General features: G+C 42.0%; 1 protein-coding gene across 2 annotated transcripts; it reads left to right on the forward strand.

Annotated features, from left to right (window-relative positions):
• The first annotated feature begins 7966 nt into the window (after positions 1 to 7966).
• Positions 7967 to 17775, forward strand: cUnh6orf136 (chromosome Un C6orf136 homolog). Of its 2 annotated transcripts, none has more exons than XM_082521178.1 (7): positions 7967 to 8169; positions 9694 to 9913; positions 12937 to 13581; positions 16248 to 16336; positions 16437 to 16637; positions 17014 to 17083; positions 17479 to 17775. In XM_082521178.1, the coding sequence occupies exons 2-7, from the start codon at positions 9815 to 9817 to the stop codon at positions 17620 to 17622; spliced, it is 1248 nt and encodes a 415-aa protein (XP_082377304.1). In that variant the 5' UTR covers positions 7967 to 8169; positions 9694 to 9814; the 3' UTR covers positions 17623 to 17775. The 2 variants fall into 2 exon arrangements, with proteins under 2 accessions (XP_082377304.1, XP_082377303.1); XM_082521177.1 differs by having other exon boundaries at positions 9697 to 9913.
• Positions 17776 to 18041: the final 266 nt, after the last annotated feature.

Here is an 18041-nt window from a genome sequence, read left to right on the forward strand (position 1 = left end):
TCATTGTGATGGTAGATGAGCAGCGGTTATCCAGCCGGACATGTTGGGGGCGGTTGGTCAGGAAGTCCAGTAACCATTTGCAGATGAGGGAACTGATGCCCAGGTGTGTCAGTTTCCTGATGAGTTGTGAGGGGTGGATTGTATTGAATGCTGAACTGAAGTCTATAAACAGCATTCTGGCGTAGGTGTTGTTGTTGTCCAGGTGTGAGAGGACAGAGTGCATTGCGATGGAGACTGCATCCTCTGTGCTCCTGTTCCGGCGGTATGCGAATTGGTGGGGGTCCAGGGTGGGGGGGAGACAGGATTTGAAGTGTGCTAGGACCAGTCGCTCTAAGCACTTAGTGATGATGGGGGTGAGTGCTACTGGGCGGTAGTCATTGAGGCAAGATGGGTTGGAGTTTTTGGGTATCGGGACGATGGAGGTGGATTTGAAGCAGGCCGGTACCACAGCGTGGGCCAAGGACAGATTGAATATGTCTGTGAGCACTCCTGCAAGCTCCCCAGAACACGCTCTGAGAACACGCCCGGGGATGCCATCAGGGCCTGCAGCCTTGTGGACATTGATCCTGCTCAGCACCGCTCCTACATCGGTGGGGGAGAGAGTCATAGGTTGGTGGTCTGGCGTCATGTCTGCTTTGGTTGTGGTTGTGGGGTTCCCTCGCTCAAAACGAGCATAAAAGTTGTTGAGCTCGTTGAGGAAGGAGACATCAGAGGATGCGGGGGAGGGTTTGGTGGTCCTGTAGTCTGTGATGGTCTGGAGTCCTTGCCACATGCGTCGGGGGTTGGAGTTGGAGAAGTGTTCTTCTACCTTCTTTTTGTAATGGTGTTTGGCTTTTTTGATGCCCTTCTTTAGATTAGCCCTGGCTGTACTGTAGGCGTGTGCATCTCCTGACCTAAAGGCGGTGTTGCGGGCCTTCAGGAGGAGACGAACATCCCGGTTCATCCAAGGCTTCTGGTTGGGGTACATGGTGATCCGTTTCTGGGTGGTGACACTGTCTGTGGTTTTGGAGATGTAATCCAGTACAGATGAGGCGTACTGGTCCAGGTCTGTGTGGGTGAACATATTCCAGTCTGTGTTTTTAAATCTGTCCTGGAGCACTGCGTCTGTCCCCTCTGGCCACACTTTAATTGTCCTCACAGCAGGTTTCACACGTTGGATGAGTGGTGAATACCGAGGTGTGAGGAACAGGGAGAGATGGTCCGATTGTCCAATGTGGGGGAGGGGTGTACATTTATTTATCAGCTCAGAATAAAATCAATAGTCTCCATCTTGACTCCATCTGGACAGTGATGCTCTGAGACTGTTAGCTTCCATGCACTGCAAACATTTATGGCCTAGTGTATGTTACACATTTATGAATGATAAGTCATCTGTCACCTTGAATCTTGGAGATGATCTGAATATTTGAGTGAAGATGAGGCTGAAATGACTTTAAGATTAAACACTTAACTAAATCTACTCAAAGTAACATGAAATGCAGCTGACAGTCAGTGTTCTGACTACATTAATGTTGAATTGTGTTCATAGGTTGAACTTCAGTCGTTTAATGACAAAACAACATTTTGGTGGTGTCTGAAATTCAGAATCTGAGCCTCGACATATTTTTCATTTTTGGCATATGTGCATATGACCTGAATGATATAACAGTGGGTTGAGTCACAATGTTCATCAGTGTGACAGCCGGGGGGGAAAGCTGTTTGTGGCGTCTGGTTTTAGTAAAGCGCTCTGTAGAGCCTCCCTGAAGGCTGCAGTTTGAACAGTTTTTATCTGGGATGTGAGGGGTCTGCAGAGATGTTTTCTGCCTGCTTCCTGGACCTTTACAGGTCCCGGATGAAGAAAAGATCAGCATCAATCAGCCTCTCTGCACACCTGATAGTCTGCTGCAGTCTGGCCCTGTCCTGCTTCATGACTGAGCTGAGCCAGACAATGACTGATGTACATAGGACAGACTGGATGATGGCAGTGTAGAAGATGACCAGCAGCTCCTGTGGCAGGTTGAACTTCCTTAGTTGCTGCAGGAGGTACAACCTCTGTCGGGTCTGCTGAGCGGGTTCAGCTCCAGGTGGTTCTGACTGCACCGTCTTATTGTTATATATCAGACCAATGACGGTGGTGTCATCCATGGACTTCAGGATTTTCACAGATGGTTCTCCTGAGGTGCAGTCATTAGTGTAGAGCAGGGGTCCCCAATCCCAGTCCACGAGGGCCGGTGTCCCTGCAGGTTTTAGATGTGTGCTTGATCCATCACAGCTGATGTAAATGGCTAAATGACCTCCTCAACATGTCTTGAAGTTCTCCAGAGGCCTGGTAATGAACTAATCATGTGATTCAGATGTGTTGACCCAGGGTGAGATCTAAAACCTGCAGGGACAGCGGCCCTCGGGGCCTGGGATTGGGGACCCCTGGTGTAGAGGGAGATCCTGCAGACCCTTGTCGATAAATTACTGACTCTTAGACTGAGCTCTTCTCTTTGTAACTGGGTTCTGGACCTACTGACCAACAGGCCGCAGTCTGTGAGGATCCACAATGTCTCCTCATCCTCCATAGTCCTGAGCACTGGCTCCCCTCAGGACTGTGTGCTGAGTCCCCTCCTGTTCATGCTGCTTACATATGACTGCTCGCCTAATCACCCTGGCTGTCATATTGTAAATTTTGCAGACGACACAGCTGTGGTGGGATGCATCACAAACAACGACGAGGCCAGCTACAGGAAGGAGGTGGAACAATCGAAGGACTGGTGCAGGAAAAACAAGCTGGATGAGATAGGTGGATGATGTCTGCGATCATGGTGTTAAAGGCTGAGCTGAAATTCGTGAACAGGGTCCTGGTGTACATCCCAGGTTGTCGAGGTGATGTAGGATGTAGTGCAGTCCTACAATGACTGCATCTTTGGCCAACCCGTTTGCCTGTTTGGTAAACTGCGCAGGGTCTAACGAGGGCTCTGTGATGTCCTTCAGGTGGCTCAACACCAGGCTTTCAAAGGCTTTTATGACCACAGACATCAGGGCAAAGGGCCGGTAGTCATTGAATCCTAGGATGGTGGACTTCTTTGGGACCAGGATGATGGTGGAGGCACTTCATATAGCTCCAAAGATCTGTTAAAGATATGAGTTAAGATTGGGGCCAGTTGGCTGGCACAGACTTTCAGACACACAGTTGGGTCCTGGAGCAGACACACATCCTACTAACAGATTTTTAGTGCAGCTCACGCTCATTTTCAAGTACATTTCACGAAAAAGACACATACACACACTCAACACTCTCAACACTCTCTCTCTATTGCTATCTCTCGTTCACACTCACACCACCACTTTCATATTTTTGTGTTCCAGGTGCTGTATGTTTGCTTTTTTCTTACAGGTGCAGCAGGTGGCGATACATTATGTATTTCTGTTTGTACTCTATCCTATAATTACAGTGGGATGCAAACGTTTAGGCAGCCTTGTTAGTAGTCATTATTTGCCTGTATAAATCGTTGGTTGTTACAATAAAAAATGTCAGTTAAATATATCATATAGGAGACACACACAGTGATATTTGAGAAGTGAAATGAAGTTTATTGGATTTACAGAAAGTGTGCAATAATTGTTTAAACAAAATCAGGCAGGTGCATAAATTTGGGCAGAGATTTAAGCCGTCTGTTTCCACAGTTAGGAACATATTGAGAAAAAGACCACAGGCTCAGTTCAAGTTAAGGCTCGAAGTGACAGACCGAGAAAAATCTCGGAGAGACAGAAGCAACGGTGAGAACAGTCAGAGTCGACCCACAGACCAGCACCAAAGACCTGCAACATCATCTTGCAGCAGATGGAGTCGCTGTGCATCGTTCAACCATTCAGCGCACTTTACACAAGGAGATGCTGCATGTGAGAGTGATGCAGAGGAAGCCTTTGCTCCGCCCACAGCACAAACGGAGCCGCTTGAGGTTTGCTGAAGCACATTTGGACAAACCAGCTTCATTCTGGAATAAGGTGCTGTGGACTGATGAAACTAACATTGAGTTATTTGGGCATAACAAGGGGCGTTATGCATGGAGGAAAAAGAACACAGCAGTCCAAGAACAACACCTGCTGCCTCCAGGAAAATATGGTGGTGGATCCATCATGCTGTGGGGCTGTGTGGCCAGTGCAGGGACTGGGAATCCTGTCAAAGTTGAGGGACACATGGATTCCACTCAGTATCAGCAGATTCTGGAGAATCAGAGACAAAGCTGAAGCTGCGCCGGGGCTGGATCTTTCAACAAGACAACGACCGAGACACTGCTCAAAATCCACTAAAGCTTTCATGCAGAGGAACAAGAACAACGTTCTGGAACGTTCATCTCAGCCCAGACCTGAATATTATTGAACATCTGTGCTGTGAGTTAAAGAGAGCTGACCATGCTCGGAAGCCATCAAACCTGAATGAACGAGAGATGTTTTGTAGAGGAAATGGTCCAAAATACCTTCAGCCACAATCCAGACTCTCATCGGGACCTACAGGAAGCGTTTAGAGGCTGGAGTTTCTGCAGACGGCGGATCTACTAAATATTGATTTCATTTCTTTTTTTGTGGTGCCCAAATTTATGCACCTGCCTGATTTTGTTTAAACAATTAAAACTTCATTTCACTTCTCAAATATCACTGTGTGTGTCTCCTATATGATGTATTTAACTGACATTTTTATTGTCACAACCAACGATTTATACAGGCAAATAATGACTATTAACAAGGCTGCCCAAACGTTTGCATCCCGCTGTATATTTTTCTCTATTTTCTCCTCCCTTCATTTTTTCTTCTGCCTGTCCCGCCTTAGACATTGTCATACTATACTACATATAATGTAATAGCTGAAATAACACAAATAGAAATGAATAAATAAACAGATAAAAGAAAAACATACATGTGGATAAGTCTTCATGCATCCTCTGCCAGAAACTTTGTACAGGCATACAATTTAGGGCCAGAACGGTTGATTTACTCCAGTTAGCATACTGGAGTATACTGGAGTTTGCTAACTGGATGAGAACTTATCTGTGAGTGTGTTCGTCTTCAGAAGAGAGATTTGTGTGTTCCATAGGAAAAGTAATACATCATCAGCATATCGGTTTATGTTATGGTCTATATTTTCAGTTAATTTCCTTTACTATCTACATTTTTGGCAGATTGCTCCTGCTAGTGGTTTGATTTAAAAAAAAAAAAGTGAGGGGGGAAGCAGACAGCCCTGTCTTGTGCCCCTCTGTAGATTGAAGCTTTGGGAAATAAGATCATTAGTCGTAGCCGATGCGTTTAGAGAGCTGTATAGTGTTTTGATCCAATTTATGAAGAATGAACCAAATCCAAAATTAATTAAAATAAGGTACAGCCATGGTGTGGTGTTTTGGTCATGATAAAGCTGCCTGGTGACGTAAAACCATGATGCCAGGTAGGGAGCCTCCTTGGATTAACTTTCGGATCAGGAACAGGACCTTATGTCGCTCCAGGATCTCTTTAGGAAACTCACTGTTCACCTTGAAGTCTGCTCCTCTCGGCTCCCCTCTTCACCGGCTCCTTCTGTTCAAAATGGTCTATTGTTTGCCTGACTCTCTGAGGGCAGTGTTTCTGACAGTGACTGTTAAATGGTAATGGTAAAAGGACTGGTTCTTATTTAGCGCTTTTCTACTCTTCTGAGCACTCAAAGCGCTTTACACAACTTGTGCATTCACCCATTCTCACCCATTCGCACAAGCACATTGATCTAAGTGCTTTCTAAGTAACATTCACACACATTCATACTCCGATGGACGCATCGGAGAGCAATTTGGGGTTAATATCTTGCCCAAGGATATTTGGCATGCAGACTAGGGGAAGACAGGAATCAAACGACCAACCTTCCGATCAGTAGATAACCTGCTCTACCACCTGCTGTTGGCTGGACTCCTCAGACTCACGTGGTGCCTGAAAATCTTTATGCAGGATTTCCAGGAGGGCTAGGTGTGTGCAAAGCTGGACAGTTCTTTCTCTATGGATGTCAGAATGTCCACCATATTGCTGTTTTATAGAGAAGCTGTTTTGAGGAAGGCATTTCTTTGCTACAAGAGTTAGTAGGGATCTTCTTATCTGGTTTCCCCATAACAACATACTTGAAACATTTGTCAATATACTGTCGTAAACTGTCCAGGTCTTCCTTGTGGTTCTTCACAATGGTGAAGATGCTTTGAATCTAAGTATAATCCCTATTTTTGTAACTTTAAAAGCTGTCATGGAATAAACTGGCAGAGAAAATTAGTGGTGTAAATGTTTCAGTGGTGCACCTTGTTCAGTGCTGCTGAGATTCTTGCTGCACTGCCTGTTACAACAGCATAGTTCTCCTCACTTACCTGTCAACCTGGTGTTTTTCTCCATGTCAGTTATCTGGTCAGTGAGCTGGTTTTGAGCCTCTGACACGCAGGTTTGTGGTGGGATGTAAACACTGACCAGAATGAATGAGGAGAACTCCCTTGGCAAAGTTTGCAATTTAAAAGAAAAGCCTGTAGGGGAGGGCTACATGACTTTCCTAACACTGTGACATCAATACACCAGCCTTTATTGATGTAGGAGCAGTTTCCACCTTGTCTTACTGAAATATACTGTGACTGACACTGAAGTATCCAAAATCTGTAAAAGTTCAGACATTTGTGATATGTTTGCCTTTTATAATAAAACTGTACACCTATTAGACCTAAAAAGCTCCCCTGACTGTCAGGTAGCCATCATCAGTAAAGGCTGATATTAGATTCAATTATAAACGCTGACAATGGGAACATCAAAGCTGAGGTTTTCTATCTTTAACAGTTTTTATCCATTGATAGCAGAAATAATGGAGTTCTTTATTATTATTATTGGAATTATAAAAAAATTAAATGGGCAAAAACTTTTTAAATTATTATTATTGTTGTTGTTGTTGTTGTTATTATCATCATCATCATAAAAAGGCTTGAGGACAGATCCACGCTGGAGTCTGGAGGTAACTGACATCACAGTGTCTGATCTCTTCCTCCAGATTTTTTCACTTTCTGTCACCTACCTCTGGTCCCTCTCAGATTACAGCTCAATAATTAGATTTAAATTCAAATGTAAAATTAGGATTCATATTAGTGAATCATAGGAATCATACAACATATTAGTGTTGGCAATGGCTTTCTTTCTCTGCTCAGGGATGCTCTTAATTTAGAGGTGACTGAACTAAGTCTGATCAGCTAAAATCAAAACTCCCAAACATCCAGCCAGCTGTTCTGTTATTCTGGTTAGATCTTAGCTGATCTAAGAGTTATTCAGAGTTTATTTTTAAACTCAGAATTTGATGAACATGTTTTCTGGAATAAGGCCTTGTCCTCTACTGTCCTGTGAACCTGTTCAGGGACTCCTGGTATCAAGCGGCCACCAACACACATATATGTAGAACTGAGGTCTTGTTGTTGTTGTTGTTCCTTTTTTTTTTTTTTTGAAAAAAAACAACAACAAAAAAAACAAACTACTTTTCCTGGGTTTATTGGAGAGCAGTAAACCAGCTTAAATGAGCATTACCTCCACCTACTGGACTGGAGTCTTGACAGGAAAAGTCGAGCAAAGCCTTCTGCGACAATGTATTGCTGCCATTTATTAAGAAATGTTTAGTTAAAACACATTTTTTTACGTCATAAATGTCTTTTGAATGTGAGCTTCCACTTAGATGATGGGAGGAATGCTGTGTAGCAAAACTATTATACAAGCCACTGTGTCACATATAATGATAAAGAGATTTTAACAATTTAAAAAATGAAATATAACTATAGTTATATGTTTTACAGTTATAAATATAACTGTAAAAATACTGATATCGATTTTAAGAGCGGGTGTACTCGCGGCCTTCTACCAGTGCTTTCTACAGTCATACATTTTTTTAGATTCAGAAACTAAAACGTCACATGATGTGGAAGCTACTTGTGTTTTAAACACTTTTTTATAAGTCAGAGAGAAAAACAAACCACAAACAAGAGGAATTTTCTTTAGTTAACGCGACTGAAAGTGTAGACGCTACACGTGACATTTTTTATGCCGCATTGTTTGATCGTTTGTGGCGCTTTGAGCCAGTGGCCGTTTTTCCAATAGACCTGAAAGCAGCATCACGACTGGCTGCGTGAGGTGTGTTTGGCCGGGCAAGGACACTTACAGGGTTGGAATGACATTTGTGTAAGTTACCAGCGGAATGTTACTAGTTTGTTAATTGATTCTGCGGCGACTGTTGTACACAATCTAACCGGAGACTTACAACATTTGGACGGACCAGGGACTTCGTCTGGAAAAGATAACATGAGGCTCTTTTCCAAACCGGTGGCTAGCTCATTGCTAGCTGTTGACTAGTTAGCATTGAAAGCTAACTGCTATTATTTGACTGTCACTGCATGTAACCAGCACTAGCTGAAATCTCCGAGTTAATATCAGCGTTGTAGGGATACATATATGGTTTATGTTGCGATAGTTTCGGAGAAAATCCGGATGTGACCATACAGGGATGTCTGACAAGTTAAAACGCAGCTGTGCCCCATTTAACCTCCGGAGAATATAAAAAAATGTAAACATTCATTTTTCCAAGTTATTTAAAACAACAATTTGTACTGCAGTGATTGGATTGTGTGACAGTCTAAAACAAAATAGTCCTGAAATTTTTAGCAATGCTGTTTTTAAACTTTTTTGTTAAATGCTATAACCCAATAATTTCCTTTTACGAGTTATGACCTAAGAAGCGTCCACTCAAAAGCCGCTGTCAGCTGGAAGATATGCAACTGACAACTGAACTTAAAGGAGCGGTTGAGACTGCTCTGTTCATTTTGGCTGTAGTGCATTTGAAGTTGTAAGGAAGAGGCCTGTGTTCACGTGTTTCACTGGATGCCAGCTGTCACCATGGAGTTTCTGATTATAAACGTGAGGTGTGCTTCAGGTCCCGTGCTCCTGGCAGTCCGAGAGAACCTTCAGTTGAATGCCTGAACTGTAGCATTTGTGTTATCTTGCTGCACAAACACCACAAGATTTATTATCACACAAAATCTTCCTAATACATGCAAATGTCGGAGCTTACATAAAATTATTGATTTAACAAAGCATATTTGTTTTTAAGATGAATCATGTGACCAGTAAAACGTTACAGAGTGATTGCCTGATTTGTAAAAGCCAAATGAGGTGCTGCAGCAAAAGCTGAGACGAATCCTCTGCCAGTGTCCTCTGCACTCCCTGCTGTACTGATGCAGCTTTTTGGAATAACTAGTGTGTGGTGCAGTGCTAACTGTCAGAGAAGCTGCAGGACCTAGCCAAGCATTCAGGAGCTGGTGGTGCCAAAAACAGAGCTATAAGACTTGCATCTGTTAGGTGGACAAAATATCATTCAGCCGTTTTTTAGAAAAGAAGGTGCAGCACAGCTTTTGTATTTATTAAGCTCTTATTGCACCAGACTGAACAAAATGTTAGCCAATATGAACTTTTTAGCAAATATATCATATCAGTGTAGTCAGTTGATTAAAAAATCATTTGGTTATCAGACACTGATAATGTTTCACGTTTCGGGTACGAATTACAGTGAAAACATAGAAAACTGCCTTTGCATTTTTTGCTTGATAATCAACTAATCATTTTGTCAGCAGGTTAATATCTCTGTTGTAATAATGTCATGTAGCCGTGTGAACAGCTAACTCGATCTATTCTCTCTTCTGTGGTCTCAAGTAGATGAGGTAGAGGGCCTCTGGAGTAGTTGGGAATCTTCCAGTCGTAAAGTCTTTGTGCTGTTGTCTGTGCTGTGGGTGATGGTCATCGGGTGACCGGGGTTGCCCTGACCCTGTGGTGAATGTCTGTGAGCAGAGGAGGCGTGGCCTTCTGGGTGGGTTGTATCCGCAGCCACGGGAGAAGGCAGCCCATCCAAAAATGGAGCTGGAGTGTCAGACAGGTAATTTACTGGATTTCTTGTTATGCATCAGTTGACAAATACTCCAGTATTCCAGTTATTTTAGGCTGTTAATAGTTTGTTTTACTTAGACCTGTACTACAAAACAATTGAACATACCTAGAAAAGCATGTGTGAAAATTTCATTCAAGGTCCACAAATACAAATAGGTTCCCTGTGAAACATTTTTTTAATTACTTAAGGTTCAAGAGAAATCTTCTGGAAATAATATTTTACAGGAATTTGATTGTTCAGTAGGCAGTGATTTCATACCTGCTGATCTCAAGTCTCCAGCATAACTATTTCTGGAGCAGGTAAACTCTGCAGCATAAACCGATGGACCTCGGTAAGAAGTAAAACATCTTCATGCTACTAAAACCCAGGATTAACCCTGAAGCTACCTCGATGAGCCCAAGTCCTGTTTCGTAGTACAGTCCTCTGAACTGTGTGTTAATTTAGATGTAAACAGACATAGATGAAAGTGAAAAGGGGCGTGACCCCATGACCCTAAACTGAATAAGTAGTTAAGAAGGTGGAATTTAGTACTCAGTATCCTGAAAATAATGCTATCAATGAATGCCGATCCCGTCTGTCTGTTTTTTAAAGAGATTTCTTTGCATTAACTGGTTGACAAAGTTCACAGTTGGACCTGTAGCTTTATGGTTGCTGTCAATTTTCACTGTTAAATTCAATTTAGTTTATGTATAGCACTAAATCATAATATGATGCAGACCTGCAGATCATTTTTGCTGCATAGAGTTTTTTTTAATAGGTTTTTAACTAACCTATAGAAACAACGTGAGTTCTAATAAGAGTATATTTTTGGGCAGAGATGCAGCTGTTCTCTGTTCTAGAACAGGTATGTGTTCAGCTTTCATCGTTGTCTGTCCAGGTAAAAAGCAAACTCAATGTTGGACATGGAAAAGGCTGATTGCAGGCTTCACATACTTCTGTCACAAAGAAGTCTTACTTCTTGGACACCCTTCAAGAGTTATACTTGAATTAGTGGGAACCAGCTAGGCTAGCTCCAACACTTAGGTTATTAAGTCTTCACACAACTTTTTATGTCAATGTTTAGCAGCGTAGGAACGTACAAAGTAAACAATCACATCCTCCCCAGGATGAATTGCATTCCGTTTACATTTTATTACTACAAAAGGTTGTATTATGACAGATGAGTCACGGTGAACTCACTAGGGTAAAGTGCAAAAAAAATGGCAACCAGAAAGTAAAACGTCATGATCAGTCACTGCACAAAGGTTGTAAAACTTATTATAAAACAGGTGCTGCTCATCAGTTGCTTGACACTGAGCTGATGGGAAAGTGAGATGTGCTGAATAAAGCTGACAGGCAGATGTGTCCAGTCAGGCACAGCGAGACGCTGCAGTGGAGGAAATAATGGTCTGATCTGAATTTCTCATTTTCTCACTTACAAACAGAGATGGGCGTTACTGTAATCTGATTACTTTTTTCAAGTAACAAGTAAAGTAAGGGATTACTATTGCAAAAACGGTAATTAGATTTCCCGTAGGAACGCTGCGTTACTAAAACCGTGATTTTTTTGCGAGAATGTCTCATGACAGTGACGTAAGCGAGTGCGCCGTTGGTGACAACAGCTGTGTGCAGATCAACAATGGTTCATATATCGATTGTGGGAGAGAGTATGAGCGTGCAGCGTTTAAAGCGTGGAAGTACTGACCTTACTTTGAGTTTGATTCCATAAAAAGTGACAAAAACATTAGTGTCCGCTGTGCGTGGGAAGAAAACTTCTTTTTACAGCGAAAAAAACCCCTAAACTTCCAAGCAAGCACCGAGTAGCTACCACGTAATGGGAAACTCACAGAGAAACTCACGGATTCTTCCACTGACCGCGGCACACCTGCACCAGGGTAACCCTCCGCCTGCCCCACTCCTGCTTTACAGGTGAAAATAGAGCAACAGGACCGCTGAGTCTTTGACTTTATTTATTTTCTGCTGTGTTTTACTTGCATCTATTTGAAAGACTGAGTGTAAACACAAATTTTTTTTATTTTATGTGCTGGAATGTGCAGAAAATAGGTTTAAATGTTAAACTAATTTCTTCCAGTCAGAGAATGTTGCATATAATTAAATTTTTGCTTGATGCATAAAGTTAAAAGATTAAAACTAATAAAACAAGTTTTAAAAAGAGACTTTTCCATTTGATTACATTTTGTATGATGGATTATGCAGAAAAAGTAGAATTGGGCTGAAAGATCTATCACTTTATCACCTCTTCAGGTTGTAAATTGTGTTTTTAAAAAGTAACTAAGTAACTAAGTAATTAATTACTTTTGAAAATAAGTAATCAGTAAAGTAACGGGATTACTTTTTTGGGGAAGTAATCAGTAATTAGTTACTGATTACTTTTTCAAGTAACTTGACCAACACTGCTTACAAAGAAGTGAACAGTCTCTACTTTTTAGAGACAAAACATGGGCCACAAATCCAGGAAAACTACATTAATAACAGTTAATAAAGGGTATAAACTGATTTACATGTCACAGAGAGAAATAAGTATTCGATTGGCTCTGTGCTCATGTGACACACATTTCAATCAATCAGTTACAGATTCATTCATTATGTGTATAAAGCTATGCTTTATACACATAATGCTAATTTACACCATGGAGCCCTACTCTAAGCAGGTATTATACATAAATCCAATATATGACAGCTTTTTAAAGTTTTTGGAGCTTGTTTAGCTCCATGTTTAGGGTGGCTGTGGCTCACAAGCTAGAGCAGGTCATCTACTTATCAGAAGGTTGGTGGTTGAATTCCTGCTGCTCCAGTCTGCATGTCAAATGTCCTTGGGCAAGATACTAATCCCAATTTGCTCTCCAATCCAGAATAAATGTGTGTAAGTAAAAATGGAAAAACCAAGGATATACTGAGAGATTAAACTGTTTACAATCTAATCTAACTCAAAATCTCAGACCGCTATTAAAATGAAATATCACGTTCTATATGCTTACAATAATAACACCAAGTCCTTGTTGCTTCTTTAGGTGGTGGATTGCCAGACCCGCCCCCTGAGCAGTGCAGCATGGGCCCTGGCCCCACCCAACAGCCTGAGATATCAGAACTTTAGGCAGCCGGTGCTGTCTAACCCAATACATCATGCGAGCCAGCCTCAAATGCTGCGCTACGGCGAGGAGGATTGGGAGGACTCTCTCAGTGTTTGTGTGCTGGTGCGACAGGGCGAGTCACATGGCCTCCACACCCTTCTGGAGATCCCTCTGTTTGGTCACAACAAAATGGGAAGGCCCCTCACGTCTTCAGAGTTCTTGTTTCCACTGACCACAGTGGATGGTAGCAGAGAGGATGACATTAACGTAGTGACCTTCAAACGTAGCGACACTGATGCTGTAAAGAGAGAACACGGCTGCTTCAGAAGCCTGTTTGAAACTGAGGGATGTCCTGCACCATTCATGTCTGGCTCCAAGTTTTACTGCTTTCATTGCCCTGGCACACACTTGGTGCCTAACAGTGTGCTAAAATACAGCCAGGACAGCGGACTTGACAAGAAGGCGGTGGAGCTGCCCTCTGTATCGCTGTGTAGCCATACAGGCAGAGCAGAGGGGGAGCATATTGAGAGCGACAGGGAAGGAGAGGAAAAACTGGCCCTGGTGTATGAAAGGCTGAGGATAGAGGTAAGAACCACTACAGTATGATAGCTGTCATTGGTTATGTTGACAGCTGTATCTGACTCAACGCTTGCCTGGCAATCAGTCTCTTCCTGAAATATAAACAGACACATTTAAATAGTCTCATACTCTTATTGACTATTCAAAGCATTTAGTACTACAGTCTGTACTGACTGTTTAATACACATATATAACTTGGACTGTACACTTGAGGCTTGAGGTATAAAAGTTAATCCAACTTGTGCACTGAAATACAGATTATTTTGCATTCTCTTTGTGATAAAGCGTATGGCTTACGAATGATTAATTAATTAATTATTGTCAGTAACTTTAGGTTACTTGCATAACCCCAGCAGCATGAGTGAAATGGTCACTATGATTCGCTTCCCGGTGTAATCCTCAGAAGCACTGATCTCATTCTGCCTGTCAAACTGCACAAAGTGAGGGGTGTGGACCAGCTTCCTGCTGCTGCACAAATGTCCTGGACTGATAACCCCAGGATGCTGCTCCCTCCTGCATCCAACACCACTGTTAAATCTCTAGGGGGTGTCTGGTCTCCCTGGAGACGGGGAGGAGCCTTTCATAAAATGGCACATCAAGGGGTACTGTTTTGTCCCCAGACCCTTTACCCTGTCAGTCAGATCCTGTAAGAATAATAAAATCACACCAACACCAGACACAGAACGTGTCCCTTATTGTTACACCGTTTGTCAACCACCTCCAGTTACATTTACAGTCGAGGCAGCAAGTGGAGGACGCCCCAAGCATTTTCAATAGCGTTAAAGTTACATGTTGCAGGGACGGTAACACAGATGCCCTGAAAAACAAACCTCTTATCTCCTGGGAGTGGGATAGAGATGAAAAATATGCATCCTTCTGGCTAATTGATGTAAACCAGTAGCTCCCCGGCCCCCCAAACTGGTAACCAAAAAATATCTGCAGTGATAGCTGCTTTACTCTGTTCACAGAGCACTACATACATAGTTTTTTTCTGACAGCAAGTGAATTTTCTCCTGAAGAATGCAAATCGAGTCTGCATCTCTACAGAGAATGCATTTTTCCAGGAAATTAGGGGGAGTGACAGTAAACTGAAGCCGGGAGCCCTGTTATATTGTTTTTAGCAACTAGTCTGAAGTTGTGAGTGTTGGCCATCTCTATCTGTAGAGAGAGAAAAGTGTCAGTCTCCTGTGTTTAAGGCGTCCTGTGAGTCCCCAAAACTTGTGTCGTGGGCCCATCTAGTGGCAGGTTGTGACAGCTGGTTAACAAAGTACATGTGCAGGGCACTAAACACTTTACAGCATCCCAAACAGTAGATTCTGTTCAACTGTATTCAGTGGGAGAAATGTTTCGTCACTCATCCAAGTGACTGAAAAAGCTACGTCCAGATGAACAGATTCAACTTTTTGGGATGATTGGACATGCATGAAGACTTTACAGCATCCTTTGTAGCCTCCTCTCAAGACAGTAATGGCACTCAGCAGTTTACCTGTGTGTGCATTTAATAATTTATCCTTGAACACACTCCACCATAGGTCTAGATGTGACAGTGGGGCACGCTTTATTCAATAGGAACAAAATTGTGTGCTTGTGTGACTTAGAGGAACAACCTGTTGTCTCTTTCCCCTTGTGTGGTCCAAAGGGCATAACAAGCAGTGACAGCGAGTTGTATCTCAAGGCAGTGTAACAATAGTGTAAAATTAATTAATGACAACTACAATACTCGTTTGTACTTTTGTTCACAGATCAGAAATATCATCAAATCATCACAAAATAATTTTTCATCTTATAAATGCATCTCATGCAGTATTTAGAAATGTAGCTGTTTGTTCATAATAAAGTCTTATCACTATTATCCTGCTACACCTCAACAGTGACAATACTGCAAACCAAGAAATTCTATTTTAAAACCACTGCAAATGTAGCAGCTATCCACATGATAGGATTTACTCAGCTTCAGGTAAAATGTTTTATTCATTTTTGCACAAAACCACCATAAAAAGTATGATGACTTTACACAATCATTGAAAAGTAAATTTGCTCCAAGGACAGGTTTTTGGGACAGCCTGTTACCATAAAATCCATTACAATGTTGATATTTTACATTTGTATACAAATGTTTTGATGATGAAAACAAATCAAGTATCTTCATTTTTCCATGATCAGATCGGACATGTTTACCTGAAATTTACAATTTCGGATCACATGGTGAATAATCGGCTTTGCAATTTAACACCACCAGGATCATTTGAACACACTTTTGTGTTTTTGTTTTGTTTTTTAATGTTTGAAGAATTAAGACATTTTATAATAGTTTCCACACTGTATCCACATTGTTTCCATAGCACGAAAGGGCAAATGAATAACAAAAAACAAACACAAGAACGCACATTTTCTGATATCAGATGGAGTACAGGGGACACGGATATGAAAAAACTCTTTTTTTAGGGGGGGGCGCAGCAGCAGCAGCTTTACTTGCCACTGCTGTGAGCATTGAAACAACTCTATACGCTTCACCTTCTTCATTTTCCTCACAAACTGCAGCCTGCTTATTGTAAAACCAAACTCTGTTTTTAGACTTAAACGAATAGAATTGGAGAATATCTTGTTGAAGTGTTTGTCTTTAACATCAGCACCTAAACTTTGAAACTGATCTTCATCTGTTTGTTTTGCAGCTTCCAAGATTCTTTATGACAAACCACGACTACTCCATGTACTCAAACGATGTGGAATTCATCAACGGCCTCATAAATATCAAGACCAGGTGAATGTGCTTGTCTAGCGTGATGGTGATGCGTTATAAGAAACTCTTATCCTTTGACCAAACTCTTGATAAGTGTGTCTGACTGCGTGTGTTGGTGTAGAGGCCGTGTGATGTACCGGCTCACGCTCTCGCTGTGGCGCCTGCTGTGTCTGTGCTACTACGCTGAAGCTCGACTGGATGTACTGAAGCTTACCAAACACATAGAGGACGGGACCATTAAGGCTCGCTGGAGGATCAGAGGGCTTCCTTTCCACTCTCTGCTGCTGCGCTTCTATCGCAAAGACAAATCGCACCTGTACAGGTAACAGCACATCCAGAACTGGGTGCACGGGAGTTACAAGGTTAAGTGGATTTGGCGATTTCTGTCTCAGTGTGTTATTTTAAAGCTCCCAAAAATGTAATGAAGTAATCTTTCCATAAAATAGATTACTGTTCTGATATACTCGCCTTTTGGTGTTACGTATATAATTAACGTTTCCTTGTTTTTGAATTGAGTGTTTTTGGAAAGAGGAAACAGATTTTCAGACAGGTTGCAATGTCCGCTATAAACACTATCATGTTTGTAAGATTAAAAACATTAAGACTCATGAATAACTGATTCCTCCGTTCACACTTGTACATAAAAATGGGTGCATATTTTGTCCAACCTTAATCCAAATGTCATCTCTTACACATAGGTCCTATGATGCGTTCTCTACATTCTACATGGGACATGATGGATTTATTCACTGTCACAAAGTTGAGAAGGTAAGGAAGCTAGCAGCTTTTTGCCAGAGCACCCACAGCAAAACGCCTTCAGTGCTATAGAATAACTACTCCCAACGATTGTCTGCCAGATTGAGAAAGATTTCTTGTTGGGTGCAGTTTTCCCAGCACCACTGCTGATAAACTTTCTGACCAGGCAACAAGTACTTCTTTTAACCCGCTTTAACCTTAGTGTGCTTTAAAACACACCAGCGTCTTCAGCCTCTCATCACTGTCAGTATTGGCATAGATCGAGAACATAGACAGGCGGTCAGTTAAAGACGTTCATCAGCATGAATGTTGGATAGAAAGCAGTGAAAGGTCAGATTAACATGATGATAGTGAGACCTGCTGTGATATGTGTGGATATGTTATATTTGTTGTTCTCTTTCCTGCAGGTGATGCCAGCTCAGCCCCCCGTCCTGCCCAGAGTAACTTCCCTCTTGACCGGGGTTCTGGTGGCACTGGGAGTGCAGGAACACCGACCTGCTCTCAATTTGTTACCCCTGCTTCTGTCATCACTGCGACAGAGCAGAAACTGACCCAGAACAAGCATTAGTGGAAAACCAGTGTCTCTATAGCCATGTGACCCTGAAAAGCTAAAGTGGTCTTCACATAGGAACACATGAAAACTGAAAGTTATGCTTGCTGTTCAAAAATATTCTTGTCCCTGAATTAAAACAACATCAAGTCTTTCTTCTGCTTCTCCTTTTCTAATGCTAGATCAGGGAATTGTTCAGATATTTATACCACCAAAAAAGTCAATCAGCTTTTTACTCTGAGTATTGAAGTGGTCAACAGTGCAGATGTTTGTTGACAGCAGAGCAGCAGGAATAAGAACATATTTTGTCACTCTGGAGTAACAGAGTCTGAAATACTACTGGCGGCTGCTGTACCACACCTTTCATATGGTGCACTTTTGTGTAAATGTAACCTTTGAGATTTTTATACTATATACGTA

This window comes from Aulonocara stuartgranti, assembly GCF_965226115.1.
Source record: "Aulonocara stuartgranti genome assembly, chromosome: 22".
Lineage (NCBI taxonomy): Eukaryota > Metazoa > Chordata > Actinopteri > Cichliformes > Cichlidae > Aulonocara > Aulonocara stuartgranti.

What these genes read in the sequence shown, in the direction of transcription:
- cUnh6orf136 (XM_082521178.1), top strand. Translation starts at nt 9,815, where the DNA reads ATGTCTGTGAGCAGAGGAGGCGTGGCCTTCTGGGTGGGTTGTATCCGC. An exon ending in GGAGCTGGAGTGTCAGACAG is followed by an intron (nt 9,914 to 12,936) that starts GTAATTTACTGG and finishes TTGCTTCTTTAG; the next exon opens with GTGGTGGATTGCCAGACCCG. An exon ending in GACAAATCGCACCTGTACAG is followed by an intron (nt 16,638 to 17,013) that starts GTAACAGCACAT and finishes TCTTACACATAG; the next exon opens with GTCCTATGATGCGTTCTCTA.